Source organism: Micropterus salmoides, unplaced genomic scaffold (genome assembly GCF_014851395.1).
Source record: "Micropterus salmoides isolate LMB-PRFRI ecotype aquatic unplaced genomic scaffold, ASM1485139v1 Ms_hic_scaffold_7, whole genome shotgun sequence".
Lineage (NCBI taxonomy): Eukaryota > Metazoa > Chordata > Actinopteri > Centrarchiformes > Centrarchidae > Micropterus > Micropterus salmoides.
The window spans coordinates 32169797-32185896 of NW_024044459.1; the positions used below are offsets into that span (position 1 = coordinate 32169797).

At 41.6% G+C, this 16100-nt stretch overlaps 1 protein-coding gene across 6 annotated transcripts in view; it reads right to left on the bottom strand.

The window, feature by feature from the left end:
- The window catches only part of rimbp2 (RIMS binding protein 2), a 70463-nt gene that overhangs the window by 28082 nt on the left and 26281 nt on the right, over nt 1-16100 (bottom strand). For 4 of the 6 annotated variants that reach the window (XM_038703747.1, XM_038703744.1, XM_038703740.1 and 1 more), the window contains exons 1-3: nt 6749-6757; nt 3281-3403; nt 1758-1862 (exon numbers count right to left, since the gene is read on the bottom strand). In XM_038703747.1, coding sequence (XP_038559675.1) covers nt 1758-1859 — 102 coding nt within the window. In that variant the 5' untranslated portion in view covers nt 1860-1862; nt 3281-3403; nt 6749-6757. Of the gene's footprint in view, nt 1-1757; nt 1863-3280; nt 3404-6748; nt 6839-12828; nt 12913-16100 lie in introns of those variants that run through there. The other 2 variants (XM_038703745.1, XM_038703746.1) reach the window with 1 other exon arrangement.

The following is a 16100-nucleotide window of genomic DNA, read 5'->3' on the forward strand; positions in this document are numbered from 1 at the left end:
ACAAGGCATGATGGATCCATGTTCTCATTCTGTTTACGCCAAATTCTGACTCTCCCATCTGAATGTCTCAACAGAAATCGAGACTCATCAGACCAGGCAACATTTTTCCAGTCTTCAACTGTCCAATTTTGGTGAGCTCTTGCAAATTGTAGCCTTTTTTTCCTATTTGTAGTGGAGATGAGTGGCACCCGGTGGGGTCTTCTGCTGTTGTAGCCCATCCGCCTCAAGGTTGTGCGTGTTGTGGCTTCACAAATGCTTTGCTGCATACCTCGGCTGTAACGAGTGGTTATTTCAGTCAAAGTTGCTCTTCTATCAGCTTGAATCAGTCGGCCCATTCTCCTCTGACCTCTAGCATCAACAAGGCATTTTCGCCCACAGGACTGCCGCATACTGGATGTTTTTCCCTTTTCACACCATTCTTTGTAAACCCTAGAAATGGTTGTACGTGAAAATCCCAGTAACTGAGCAGATTGTGAAATACTCAGACCGGCCCGTCTGGCACCAACAACCATGCCACGCTCAAAATTGCTTAAATCACCTTTCTTTCCCATTCTGACATTCAGTTTGGAGTTCAGGAGATTGTCTTGACCAGGACCACACCCCTAAATGCATTGAAGCAACTGCCATGTGATTGGAAATTGAACAGGTTCCTAATAATCCTTTAGGTGAGTGTATATTGCAATGCAGGTCTGACCCTGATTATTATTTCCCTTCATATGATGGTTACCTACTGTAGATGGACATTTTAACAATGAACATGTTGCCAGGGTTTATGTTTAAATGGCTGTTAAAGCTATATCTAAGAAAAATGGCTTAGACAGAAGCTTTGTGCAAACAAACATATTTTTGCTCCATCCATAATAAATTAAGAAGACTAGCACATTCAAGCGAAGAAAAAAGGTTTGGGTATTATAGAAGCACTGAACTGTATAGAAACGTAGCATAATACACTCCATTTTTCTTATGGGAACTAGAAACATCTGTTGAGAAAGAAGTGTTCCACATGAATGTGAGAGCATCTGTGGACTTTACAATTTCATAAATCTACTTTGCAGGCAATTAATTTAGGAGAATGCAGAGAGAAGCCAGTGTCTGAAGGAAGATAAGGCAGTAATGAGCTTCTGTTAATGAGAGAAAAAAGCTGAGAACTCTGCCTGTGAAAGGCTGACTGTGAAGTCAGAGCAACACTGCAACAACAGCAACACTGGGGTACACACTGTTTCTAGAGAAGGCATTGGTGACAATTCCTATCACGTTCACACTATCAGCAATCTCAGCCATTGCCGGGCTAGCTTTGACATTACAGTCAGCTCCAGCGCACAGAGGAGGAAGCCCGACCATCAAATAGCCTGGGCTAGCATTTTTGTTTAAGCAAGCCTCTAAAAAGTGTCATATCTACTCTGGGTTTTGAATGTTTGATTTGCTTGCTTGTAACAAACAAGAGGAGTGCTCCTGAAATGTTGAGCACTCAGGGCTTAGAGAGTGATAGACAGCTGAAGGATGGGGTTAAGAGGATGCCCTGGGAGAGCTCTAGTAGCGCCAGTTAAGTGCGCTACCAGAGGTGAGTGCTAAAGCCAATAAAGAGCACTATTCTTTGCTGTGCTCTCTATAATACAGTCTTTGAGTTTACTTTTTCCTTTGTTGGACTGTATGTATCGCACCGGTGACCCTAAAAAAAGCTCTCTGATCCATGACACAGGCATAAGCTGGACAAACAAGAAGGTGCTGTGAGTGTTAAGTAACCCGAGTTCCCTTACCTTCTGAAGAAGGTCAATCTCCTGCTGCTTTGCATTGAGTACAGCCAAGGCCTGTTCATGCTCCAACTCTAGCTGCTGCCTCCGCTCCGCAGCCTCGCGCATATGCTGTCCGCAGGGGGTGCAGGGGTTGAGAGCCGGGGTGAGGATTGTGGGAGGGGGTGGGGGTGGGGGGTGGGGGAAGCATAGAGAGGGCTGCTGTTAGTGGAACTAAAATCCAACGACACTGAGCCAACACAAAATGCATCTCCAGTCTTCTACTCCACACTCAGAGACAACACAGGTGTTACATGTGCACACATATCACACATACAGAGGCTGGTTAACAGTGTACTGACCTTTAAACCCTTCAAAACAAGAAAGACATAAACTATGCCACAGCAAATACCATGTGAGAACAGTTTATGTCGAATGATCTGCTGGAGGGATCAGATCAAATTTTGCACAAAAGGTGCTTATGGATGAGGACTAGAGATGCTTTGCTGTGTAAACAAAAAAACTAACATCAATCCACAGCCAGGTTTGCTGCCCCCTTTAGGTAACACAATACCTGTTAGAAGTCTGGTTACTGGGACTGTTTGAAAAGCTGTCCTCAGCGATGTTGTCTTTGCATGATCAATCCAGGGTTTTACGTTACATGAAAAGGGTGAGCAAACTCCGTAGCGTGCTAACTTGTCTGTGGTCATCCATAACAACAAAAGAAGCCATACAATACAAGGGACTGAATGCTAGGCTCTTCATAACACAATATGCCCGTGTCATCCAGTCACATCACCGCACCCACTATATGTGAATACTTGCGACGCTGTCAGGTGAAAAAAGCAAATGACATCTTCATGCCAGTAAAAATTAAAGTCTAAGATAGGTAATGTCATCAAACTTGAGGGTGACATTATCATCGTGAAGGGTGACCCAGTCTCTCTATCTCCTCTTCCTCCCCCTCCCGTCATCATACAGCCAAACTCTTTGTCCTGCCTCATGCAAAAATCACATTCCACAGTGCTGTCGTCATATAGCCAGGTGACCATTCGTATGTTTGGTAAGCAGCCCACGGATAAAGGGAGAGATAAGCACAGCCACTGAGGTGGACAGAAAGCATTCAGAATGGGACTGAATAGGACTGCTCCCTAACAGACGGACATAGCAGTGATACCTTATAAATCTAGCAAGGGGAGAGGGGACAGGGAAGGTGGGAGGGGAATGGTTAGGGAGGGTAGGACAACATGAAAGGGTGAGATAGGAAAGGAAAGGGGGGCAGACTGCTCCAAGCTTCTACTCTTTCACAGCTCCTGGTCAGACCTCCCAACACGACACTGGAAGGCAACAGACATGTCAGGGACATTAGACAGTATAGCTGAAGATAACCAGATGGCGGCAGTGCAGCACAGGTAGGAGAAGGCGTATTGGCAAAGAGTTAGGCTCCATAAAAACACCCGAATTAGGATCCCAGGAAAGACTGACCACTAGAACTAGAACTGCACACAGTGTTGAGGGGTCAAGTCTGCCCTTGGAGCTGGCTTCCTCACCTTGAGCACCTGCTCTAGATTCTCCAGTTTGTCTTGGAGCTGGTTCCTCTCCCACAGGGCTAAATCTCTCTCCTGCGTCACAGCACCAAGGGTCTCTTTGAGCTGGGCATACTCAGACTTCACCTGTGCAGACAGAACAAGCAAGGAGCAAAGAGACTGAGTTTGAGAGTGCAGCTGTGCTACCGTTTTATTTCCTGTGGGTCAGACTGGGCTGTAAAAAGTTTTAATCTGTCGCATTTTTATATATTTGGTTGTCACACTGCCCTAAACTGATTTTTAGCCTTTTAAGAAATACTGGCAGATACGGGAGAGGTCATTCTCTAGCTCCCCTACGAAAGAGGTTGCTTCCAGGTTTTCTAGTCTGCCCATTTTCAACTGCCACTCTAAAGTTTAACGAGCCAAAACTCTCCTAAGTCTCCACCCTCTTTGTTCACTCGTAGAAAAAAAACAGATCTAGTGTTCACCTTACGACAGTGATGAGAATGTAGGCATAGCAAATGGGTAAGCCGATGGATATTTTCTAAATTCACTTCTCTCTTTGTCTTTAAACCAAGCTGTTATTTCACTGCATGGAGAAACTGAAGGTTTCTCTTGAGTTTTGTTGTAAATAATAAGTACAGTGTTTCATCAGATTCTGTGTCTACAACCAAACCGTGATCTTTTTTTCCTAAACCTAAACAAGTAGTTTTTGTGCCTAAACCTAACCAAACTGGGACTGTTTCACAAGCCTTTCTGGTAGAAAGGCTTTATGACAGAAAGCCTTGAGGGCTTAACTTCTGATTTGGGTCACAGAATCTGATGGGTCACAGATTTTGGTGTAACATCAACGAATTTGAAATGACACATGCTGGTTGGCATAAAACACATCACTACCGGTATGCCAGCAAGAGAATATTGCCACAGACACCAGATTAAAAAATTCTGGTATAATGCAAAATACATAGAGATTTACCAGGCAGTGATAGGCTTAATCAGCATTGTCTAAATTTGTTTGGCAAGTTCTAAAATTTAAAGGACGTTCATTTATATACGAAAGACCCACACCCTTTAACAAAGGGTAGAACCACAAGCCAACAGCCGCAAAGTCCATCCCCCCCAAGTGAATCTCTACAGCATTTTGTAAAGGAAAAAAAATTAAGAAATGAACATGAGCTAGTTAATGTGTGAACTAAACTTTGAGCTAGCTCCTATGAAGTGTAAACTTCTGAACAAATGATGCATTTGCTAATTAGCAGATATAAAAATATCGATTGATTCACACTAAGTAACTAAAGATGGAGAAGCCAGTGTTACAGAGTCAGCATCTTAGTAAAATAACTACTCATTAGGTTGTAGGTTTAAGTCATACAACCAGCTGTCTTATATTATTAAATTGTTGTGTCTTCTTGAATAACATGCACTTTCAATAGTGGCCCACTTGTTTCCATTTTTCAAAATGGACAAAATAGAAAAAATTTCAGAAACACCATTCAGTATAATCCAATCCAATAACACCTCACTGAAAATAAAATGTTTTAATGAAGTAGAGCTTTTGCTTTGGATTGACTTCAATTATACAGCTGCTGTTGATTATTTTAAGCAGTATGCTGTAAAAAACAATTTGCTTTAATATCACCTAAAGCATTCCAAGCTTCCACGCAAAGACCAGGCGTGGGAGCTGGCAGTTTTTGGTGATAAAAGGCTTTAAATATTATAATAATGCATGAGTAACATAATTCACTGACTCCAACAGCTGTAGACCAAAACATAAATAATTGATTCATGCTTCATTGTTAACCAAGCACTAAGCATTAAATTGACTGAAGCAATTGCACATTATATTAACACTGTACACCAATTCAACACCAATGAGGTCTATTTAACTCATGACCAATATCTGAAAAATTGGACTATTTCTATATTTACACATTCTTCATAATCAGTCTCCCATAAACCGGTTGCATTGTTTCTTAAGAGACTGCTTTTTAAAGGCAGCAAAAAGAGTGGTTCCTGCAGCCGTAATGTGGCAAAGACCCTTCCACAGAGCAGCCATGAATGACTAATGATTCCTTGAGGAGGGCGTTTCAACAAACACCAGCAAAGCAAAACACAAACAGAAACCAGTGAGTCTGCCTCTGAACAGCCCGCCTCCACACAGCAAAAACTATCCCCATGGATAAGAGCACCTGTCAGACTTAATGTAGATTGATCGAACAAAACTATATTGGATTCAGCAGAAGCAGGTCAATATTCTATTATGGGTAGAGGGAGGTGCCATTTGTAGCCCCTCCTAGTTCATTCAGGGACGATTGGGATCAGAACACAGGGGTGTAAGAAAGGGCTAATATCCGCACTGCCCTGCAGAGTGCTGTTCTCATATCCGTCAGTGTGATAACAGTTTAGGATAGCTGCTCCAAGAACCACCCCAGTCCTGATAAGGCATCTATAACCAGCATCCTGCCGTTCTTCACCCCAACAGCAACTACCTGCCAATCAGCTCCTTGAGGAAATTGCCTCCCTGTCCATAGAGAGAGGGCAGGTCCTCTTTGTTGATCTACTTTGACTTTTTGTTATCGGCTCTGAAGGCCTTTCAGGTCTTGGGGCTAAAAGGAAGGTGAGGGTGTTTTAATAGAATTGGAGGCTTGTTGCTTTCATATGTATGATGGAAATTGGGAAAAAAACTGCTCAATATCGCAGTTATAGTTCTACTGTGACCCAGGAAGTTATCTGATAGAGTATTCATGTAAAGACCAGACAGGCAGTAGTCTATAAAGAAACAAGACTGAGAGTCTAACTGTAAATGCTCATGTCAGCATGCTAACATGAATAACAAAACCAATATGTTTACCAGATGTATTAGCATGCTAACATTTGCTAACAAGAATGTAGTCATAAACCAAAGCATTGAACACACTGAAAGTTTGACCTGATTATGGTGCTAGATTAAAAGCTAAGGGATCACCAAAGCTACTACAATTCATCATGAGAGGAATATGAAAGTCTGTACAAAATATCATGATAATCCATTCAGTTGTCGAGATACATCTCTCAAAAGCTCTTGGTGGAGGAAAAGTCGGGAGATCACCAATGTCATTAGGCTACATCATCTGGTAACCATGAATGCCTGCACCAAATTTCATAGCAACTCATCCAATAGTTATCAAGATATCTCAACAGACCAAAAATATCAACCTCATGGTGGCGCTACAAAAAAAGTCTGGGATCACCAAAGTCTGTAGGATTAATTCTGTGGTGACAATGAATGTCTGAACAAAATGTCATGGAAATTCATCCAATAGCTGTTATTTCAGTCTGAACCAAACTGGTTGGACCCTGAAACTGAAGCTAAAAGAAAGACCAACAGAGCAACGCCGCGAGCTAAAAGCCTTTGCTTACAGTACAGATATGAGCTTAAAATGATCTGTGAAGAACTAAGATGTATTGAGTATATGGTCAAAAAGTCAAAACCAACGCCCATTCGCCTCTTACCTTCTCATTGTCAAATGTTTTATGGCTATTGTTGAACAGCTGGAGATTCAAGTGCTTGTTCTCCTGGAGGAAATCTTGAAGCTCATTCTCCTAGGGGGAAAAGGCAGAAAGAAAACAGTGTTTAGAACCCAAGAAGTCACCGTGATTAGCCCAGAGCACAGCACTCTGAATGAATAATAAAAAACAATGAAAATGTTCTTCTTCGTCGCTCTCTGTGAGTGGATGTAAATCAAACATGCATTCAGATACACTCCTAAACACACACACAAAGAGCTTCCTTTCCCCACTATTTCCTACCAAGAATTTTCAGAATCCCTTCATTGCAGAGGAGGAAAACTTAATTACATTCAATCAACAGTCATGAGGCGTGTCGTGGATGCAATTTGCAGTTTCAACCTGAGAGTTCTCTGAGATGTGCAATTCACTAATGCTACAGCAGCATGTAGGCCAAGTGTTGTTCTTGTCGGGGAGCTAAGGAACCTACTGGCTCATGATACATTTACAGTAAATACAATGCTTCTTAATGGCCAGCGGTGGTGTGCCTGCTCCTGCTCCAGCCGCCCTATGATTTACTTACTCAGAGGGCAAATGGAGACAGAAGTAAACATAAATAAATGGTTTCTGAATTCCATTTTGCTTCAGTTTCAGGGTCCTGGTATTGGTCATGGCATTAAGCCTTTTTCACAGAAGACACTCTGACATGTCACAGTAGAAAAATCACAGGCGTAAGTAATCAAATGAACGGTGGCTGAATTCCATTTAGTTACAGTTTCAGGGTACTGGTATTGTGCATGCTGGCTCACTGGCACACTGTCACTCAGACATTTTAAAAGAACTGCACCATCATTAACGTTATTAGTAACACCTGTGCTTTCCCTTCTATGAGAGAGTCAAAATACCTGCTGAGAAAAAGACCTATTGTTTTTGATGAACTGAGATGTACCTATTGACTTATTGATGATGTCACCAGTTGATTGTAGATTGCTATCAGCAAGGTGTTAAATAAAATAAATGAAGCTTAGTGTACAATCATCATCTTCATACAGAAAGATCAAGGTAATATAACCAAATGAGAATATGACAGCTAGATGATGGATCATATGTTCTGACATTGCTATAAGTTGTACAGATTTTTTCATGAGAATGTAAGACTATGAATCGCACTGCAAATTAGAAAAATCTATCAACATTAAATCATTTACCAATGCACATACTATACTGTATCAAGGGGAGAGTCACAGATATTATATACTGGCCTGTACTGCATACATATGCACACCATAGAGGAGAAATGCTGTCAAGGACAAGCAGTGATAAGTAAACAACAGCCTGAAGACAGTACCAAAGTCAAATCTGAGATCTGCTGTGTTTCCATTAATTTCATTTCTGTCACGTCCCAAAAAATTATTGCCATTTAAACCTGCATCAATTGTGTCCAGTCAATTTTAATGCTTCCCGTACAAGCACTAGATTGCATTGGCATTCCTATTCATATCCATTGATCCTTCAATTCAGAGCTAATATGGGCTGGCTAAGCCTCCAGGTGTTCATTCTGAAGGACAAACTGCTTCTGGAAAAAACAGAGCGCACACATCCACTTACTCCATGCACACTGGTGAGAACAATAGACTGAAATACTTTTGAATTTCAAGCTTGTTGTTGATTTAAGCATTTCAACATGATTGCCATCCTCATTTCAAATCCTTTTTGGAATTTGGATGTGACGACACACGCGTATTGATGCAAACCAAATTGTCTTGAACACAGAGAATCAGCTGTTTCTTTGTCCTGTTTTGTCAAAGCGTTAACGCTTTAAACAGATCAGTATACGTCATAATCCCTTGGCAAGACACATTTTTTATGGAGCGCTTGTGAGCCCTGAGATGGAGAGAATTACATGCAGAATACATTGTGGCCTATATTGAGATGCCTCCAACATTATTCAGCTGAAAATATTTTCTGCTGAGGTGTGATTTGCCATTTGAGATTGGCTTAGAATACAAACACTAATTTACACATAAAATGTACACAGAATTAATTCTGTTTGATAAGGGATTTGTAATGCTTTAGAGACTGGATAATTGCTCAAATGGCTCAAAATTAACAAATTAAAACATCCACGACTAAAACAGTGAGTGAAGCTGATGTAAAAATAAAAGTTAATTGACCAACACAGATGTTATTTACTGTAATATACTATTTTCTATTTTTAATATTACGAAATACAATCTAACAAGCAAACAGACAAAACAACACAAAAAATTAAAAACACATGATTGTGAAAAGATATATTTACACAGGATAGTTTGACGAATAATACATTATGGAACGATATTATCAGGCCTGGGGCAGAGTACCTGGGCTACTCCTATGTTTAAAAGCAGTGTAGTGGCAGTCGCAGGTTTTGTCCTGACATGGTCCGACTCCCCCTGGTGTGCCAGAGCTGTGTGTTTAATTTCAACAAGTCTGACAGATGAATCAACTCCGCCATTTAACACATGAGCAAAGCAAATATTTCACCCACATACTCTCTGCTCTGTAGACTCAGTGTAGGCAGAATCATGCGCTCTTGTTCAGTATAGTCGACAGCCACTTACACTACTGTACTAATAATCAGCTAAACCTTTTCAGCCTTGTATTTCTTTACCCAGAACATCCGCACTAAGGACTAAATGTAAACCATTCAATAGGCACTATGAAAGCACTGTGGCGCTGAACCTTGGCCTACTGACTACTGGCTGCTTGTAACATTGACGGCATTGACAGTTTTCGAGTGTACAGTTGAAATGTACTGACTTTAGCCGCACTGTGTAGTGTAAAAGTTCATACTGTATATCCATTGCACAGGGCTTGTGGTTCTCTGCGCCATCTAAATACAAATTCCGCTTAAGCACTGCACACCATGATGTACATAAATAAACATACCACAAACATACAGTACAAGGCCATCTAAAAGAGGTGCAACACATTTACAGAACAAATGCATATCTGAATTTACTGTACTGTGTAAAGTGCCCCCACCCAAATATAAAGAAACAAGTCATGTCTTGAGCTGTCAGTCATGACTTTGACAGAAGGTGTTTGCGCTTACAAACAGCTCATAATAAAAGCTAAGTTGACCGCAGAGACAAGCCCTTTACACTGGTGATTGAGCACAGCTCCACAGTCCAGTCCCTGGATTTGTCGGGCACCGCCTCAGTATAAATCTTCGATTAGCACTGATACATATTCGAGCAACGTTGGCACAGCAGATGGTTGTCACCATGGTAACAGGCCTTAAATGCTAGCGGAGACATACTCCTCTGATGGTCTGTAGTTAAACACCCGATACCCAGGAAGGTGGAGGTGCCAGATGGCTATGCTAGTGTTTACTGTCACTCACACACTCAGTGTTTATATACACGACAGCTGAACTAACTATGAGGAGACATGACATTAATACCAGCTGGAATTTCAAAGACTTGGAAAGAAAAATCAATGTATATTCCTGTATATGTTGTCAGTGTTTGGTAAATAGCCGAGCACGCGCTAACAGCTGCACCTAATTCTGTATATGTGCAAACTTTAACATGAGAAGGAGAGGGATGAGAAGGGGAAAACAGAGAGACAGAGAGGTAAGCCAATTTAGATCAAACAGGGAGTGACATTACTGTCAACTCGCCATCCCCTCACAATAGTGCTCATTGGTCTTGTCTGTGTTTGTGTCTCTGTTCTCAGAGCTCAGTGCAGGAGGAGATAAGAGCTGTGCTGCAGTCTGTGGAGACCAGTCTGCCATTTCTGCACGCTATTTGGGGACAGTTTGTCCTTTGGGTAGCTTCCCCAGGAGTCAGCAGGCTGACAATGGGTGAGGAGGGAAGTGCTGCTCTGGCCAGGGAATGTGGAGGAGGGCAGCAGAGAAAACAGTCCTAATGGAGTGTTTATTTGGGGCAGAGAGCCACACACAAAGACAGTTCATCTAAAGAAGAGGGCTTGGGGGTCTGAGGGAATGAATTCAAATAGTCTAGGACCAAACAGTGCCATTTAAATCACTCCTGAAGCCCATAAGCTCCTGCCTTTCATGGGAAAAATCTCACTCCAGGCCATCTGCACTAATCATGTGCATACTTCTGCTTCTACAGTTACAAACATGTATCATTTTTATGTAGTACTAAACTTGAACTTTCATGAGGCAGCTTTTATGTCAGTCATACAACACCCTGTATTGTTTTGTCCAATTCCCAAACCACAAACCGTAGGCAGACAGTGTCTACACATACACAGTCTCTAAAATTCTCGTGAATTCAACTTAAATTAAACTCAACATTTTGCTGCACAGCCCATGGGGACCTCTCTTTGAGAATGACTACGGCTGCATCAAAGCTGTAAGGATTTGACATTCTCTTTTACAATAAACTTTAACAGAAGATGAGCAGTGCTCTCCATCTCAGTAATATAAAGTGATTAGTTATTCTGTTTAGTGGGGCTCCCGTAACTGAAATGGTAAAACCCTCAGACTAAAAGCATTCACTTGAGCTCTATTTTTGATGTGATTAACAACTCTGATGTCTTCAGGTTGTGACAGACTGATAGAGCCTGATTATTATAGAGCCTCTTATTTAAGGTACAGTATGTTTCGCTACTAAAATAAATACAACAGAGCAAGGTAATTGCCACTGCTGGTGAATGGTTCTTTCAGCATACTTGGCATTTAGCCTGGCTCCAATTGCAAATCCTCCACTCCCCAGCACCACTTAACAATAAAAGTTGAATACACAGAGTCTTATGTGACCTGCTGACATTCCATCATTTCAGGCAAACACACTGTTCTTAACAGAAATGCCAACAGGGCCAAAGTGCCCCGTGTCAGAAAGTTGCATAACTAGCCGAACCAACAGAAAACATTCACCGATGGCCGTGAGGCATCAGGTCATCAGCACTTTACTTCAGTCTATCCTGAACTCTCCAAATGCTGAAATAGATGCATTTCAACTTGTTACATACATTAGCCATGCATCATTTACATCAGCTTCCAGTCTTCTTCTTTTCTTTTTTGGTGCATTTCTATGGTGTATTACAATCTTTTATGGGACACCACTTTCACTATGGCAGCCCTCTGCAGCCCGCCAAAATATGCACTATGCCACCCTCGTGTTCTGGTAACATGCACAACACACAAACAATACAGGCACCACTAGTGCTCACACAGGGTACCTTTAACTAACAGCTCGCTAGTAGGTCAGTCTATAGTTCTGATAATTAATAACATCACATCAACATGTGAGGTTACATTGCTAGCCATTGGGCAATTCCCACCATCAAAAGAAACAAAAATACCACAGTATATACACGTTACCAGTGATTTGGATTAATTTGTCATATTTTGAGAAATCATGAGCAAAGAAGACTAACAAAGGACTAATGCACAGCCACTATTTAGATAGCCCATAGCTAAAATGTCAAGATGAGGCCTTCTCAGCAGGTTCTCTCCACCTTATCTTTTTTTCCCCTTCTCTTTGCCTTTTGTCCTGAGTCAAGGCCACTCCAGCTGACAGAATGACATTTCTGGGGCATTGTGAGAAAATGTCTTTCAAAAGACACCAAACATCATATGAAAATACGGGACTTGTGTATCATATTGAGCATTACACATGGTACTGTGTACAGCTGTATACTTAATGTATTCTTAAATAACTCCAGTGTTGTACAAAGCTCCATGAACTTATGTGTATAGAAAAGAAACCAAATAGCCACAGCCTGAGGATACCACTTGAAATGTACATCATTGTAAACTGTATTTCTTCTGTTTGTACATGATCACACACAGCAAATAATTGCTGCTGCAAAGTGTCTCTCATTCTCAAATGTATTCCCCATGCTAACAAAGCCCAACCCACAGAAACTGCAACTTGCAGCTAACTGCTGCCATTTTTCAATTTCAGTCATCACAGCCTGAGAACCAAGCTATCATTACAGTAGAACCGCCACTCAGTTTCTCAGGAGACGTTTGTGTGTGATGATAGCAGGCAAAGTCCTCAGGTACAAATCAATTTTACCCTCCGTCCTTTTGCTCAGAGGCCAGGGTATATTTTTAGAGCACTTACCAAAGTCTGACATGTTTGATTCTTTTTCTTCACCTCTGCCTCAAGTGCTTCACACTCCTTCCTTTTGGAGCTGATCTCAGTCTCCTGGGGAGAAAAAAAAAGCAGAAGCCAGCTGCTATGGTTTGTCAGGAACAGAAGCTAAAACTAGGCAGAGAGAGAGGGAGCTGGAGCATTTCATTATTCAGCAATATTTAGGAGTTTGAGTGTACGCGTGTGTGTGTGTGCGTGCGCAACAGAGAGACAGAGAGAGCTCCAGACATTATTAGGGGTCCAAGCCCAAGTCGGGCTGGGAACCTGCGAATGCAACGTATCGCGGGTTCCCAGCATATTTACCCCGAAAGATTTGATCCTGTATAACCAGAAGTCACATTGACATGAAACTTGAGCCGAATTGTTCAGCATGGTCTCCTCACCACAGGCACCAAAGTTGAATCAGCTGTTATTGCAGATTAAAGAAAAAAAATCTTACATGCATTTACTCCATAACCACATATCAAATTTGAGTCATTTGTTCCCCCATGGGCTCCTGATGACACCTGAAAAATTGGTGCAATTTGGCCTTTAGGCGGCGCTATATTCGACGCTGATATACCGTGGGACAATCCCATTCATTTGATTTGTATTTTGAACAAACCATAACTACGCGCCACTACACCGCACATTCATAAACCTTATATCTACATGTTTCGGGAATAGTGCCAATTCATAGGGTATAGGAAACTTGGCACGGACCATCTCTGGACCAAGCTGATGAAAGTCTGCAGAGGAAATTTTGATCTGCCACAAAATGCCCCAATTATAAGATAACAAATGTTTACATAAAAAGCTAAAAACAGGATGTGATGTCATATCTTAGGTTTGGAATGGCCGATCTACACAAATCTTGGGGACCTTATCTGGCACGCCTTCCCGAGGGGCTGTATGAAATGTGGTGTCAATCGGCCTCTAGGTGGCGTTATTAATCATATATCAAATAACACTCCCATAGACATACATTCATTTTATGTCTCCGTAACCGCAAGTCCCTTTAATTTCAAACTCTGTTCATTTATTCACTACGGGCCCCAGGAGCCACGGCAGGGCGCCCGGGTCGACCCGACCTGCCTCCGCAGGGCAAGGGGGACGGCTAGCGCTGGGGGTCTTGGCCCCCACTTACAACTGCTTGCAGTTCTAGTTCATATTATTTCTTTTGTTGTTAGAAAACAGACAGAAGACTAGAATGATTCTACAGTTCAAATGTTGAGGATGAAGGGTGTGGTACTCCGGGAATAATATGATGAAAAGGATTAAACAAATCTGAGGGTGATGAGAATCCCAGTTGTTTTGAAAGTATTCAGTTATAAACTAAAGCATTGGACAAATCAAGATTGTGCCCTAACTAAAGCTACACTAAAGCTATGCTAGTTGGACAGTATGCACAACAGCAGAGCCATTGAGCTGAAACTCCTAAATGGAAAGCAGACATTATTAAATGCTCCATATTTGTATAGCAGCTTTCTAGTCTCAAACAGAAATCATTCATACACATTCATACGAATAGCCACCAGAGGCAATTCGGGGATCAGTATCTTGCCCAAGGACACTTCAACATGCAGCCTGGAGGAACCAGGGATGGAACAGCCGATCTTTCGATTAACAGGTATGTTTGGACATGCACAGTATACTATTGCATTTTCTATCATTGGTCATAATATTAGGCTCCACCAGTACCTAGCTGCCGTTCAAGGTTGAAATATAGATGAACTCCCCAAATCTGAAAAACAAATCTTTAACTTACAACTTTAACAAGCTTTGGCTTGAATCTATCTTTTTATCATTATTCACATATTGTGAGTTGTTGAGTCTATGGACTGTTTTCGTAGCAGAGTTTTGTCTTGTGCCTAGCTGACACTTAATATTTTCTCCTAAGCTTTTTGAATGCCTGTTATGTTTCCATCAAGCAGCCGTTATACTTAGCTGACAGCTAAATACTGTGTTAGCTGGAGTTACAATGAAAAGAAGTTCAGCTTTCTACACAATGTGCGATTAGCGAGCCGAAACATGACTAAAGTCTGCCACAATTTCCATGAAGATGACTTGTTTAGTCTATCGGTGGTATTTAGAAAACTCATCATCACTGGCTTCTCAGAAGGGACAGACAGCTAGAAATGGGATATCCCCATCAAAGCTGCCTGTGTGTTCAGCCCTGCTCTGGAGGTGCCACATATTTTTGTGACTCCACTCTAATCAGGAGGTTAACACTTTCTGACAGGCTTGGATGCATTCAGTAGTGAAGGGTATGCCCATGTTAACAGAGAATACACATGGCCTTTATGGGAATTAATTTAATGCACAGACAACTACTGCAACGCTCTTAGAGTACAATATAAACGAGTACTGCGTTAAGTGTTACATCACCAACCAGATCCTATGTTTATCAGTGTACGAGGAACATCCTTGCAATGGATGGGAGTGACACTGCAGCTGGATGTTCCAAGATTAGGGTATAGAATTAAACAGAATTTTATCTGTGTCAATGGGTGTTACCAGTGCGCGCACATACACACACACACACACACACACACACACACACTCTGGTGGTATGGCACCACGTGTCCCGGAGCAAGACTATAATAAGCACCAGCGGAGCCACCAGTTAGCCCACAGCACACAATACATGCGACATGTGGGAATGCATGAACTTGCTCTTCATCACAGAAATGCTCACAGGTTGGTTTGACTTTGAATATATATTGGAATCCATTCAAATGGAAGACATTTTTGCTCTGCTACATCAGCTGCTTCCCCTCTTGACCCACAAGTGCCGACAATATTTAATAAGAGAGTGAGCAATAAGGTCAGAGAACATGACATGCAAATGGTGTTGGCCTTGTGGCGTTTTACCCTGGGCAAGTGACAGTTGGTATTATTAAATCTTGGACCCCTTATCTGTCATTGCTGGTCGACCAGGGATCCCTGCAAGACTGTATGTATGTTTTAGCATGTTCTATTCTTTGGAGGACTTAAACCCTCACATGGACAGAAAGTTGAGGAAAATGAATATCCTCTGTCTGAGGATTTCATGAATAAATACCCACTTACCCACCCACAGCTTTACTGGTACACACATAATGAATTTGAAGTTTTTTTCATTGCTTTTAATGTACAGAAATAGACATAACAGCAAGAATAAAGACAACAAAGCTGAGTAAATAAAAGGTAAAAGAATAGACAGGACTTTTATGTAAAAAATATGTGAACAAATAGCTGTATGTATAAATATATATAAAAAG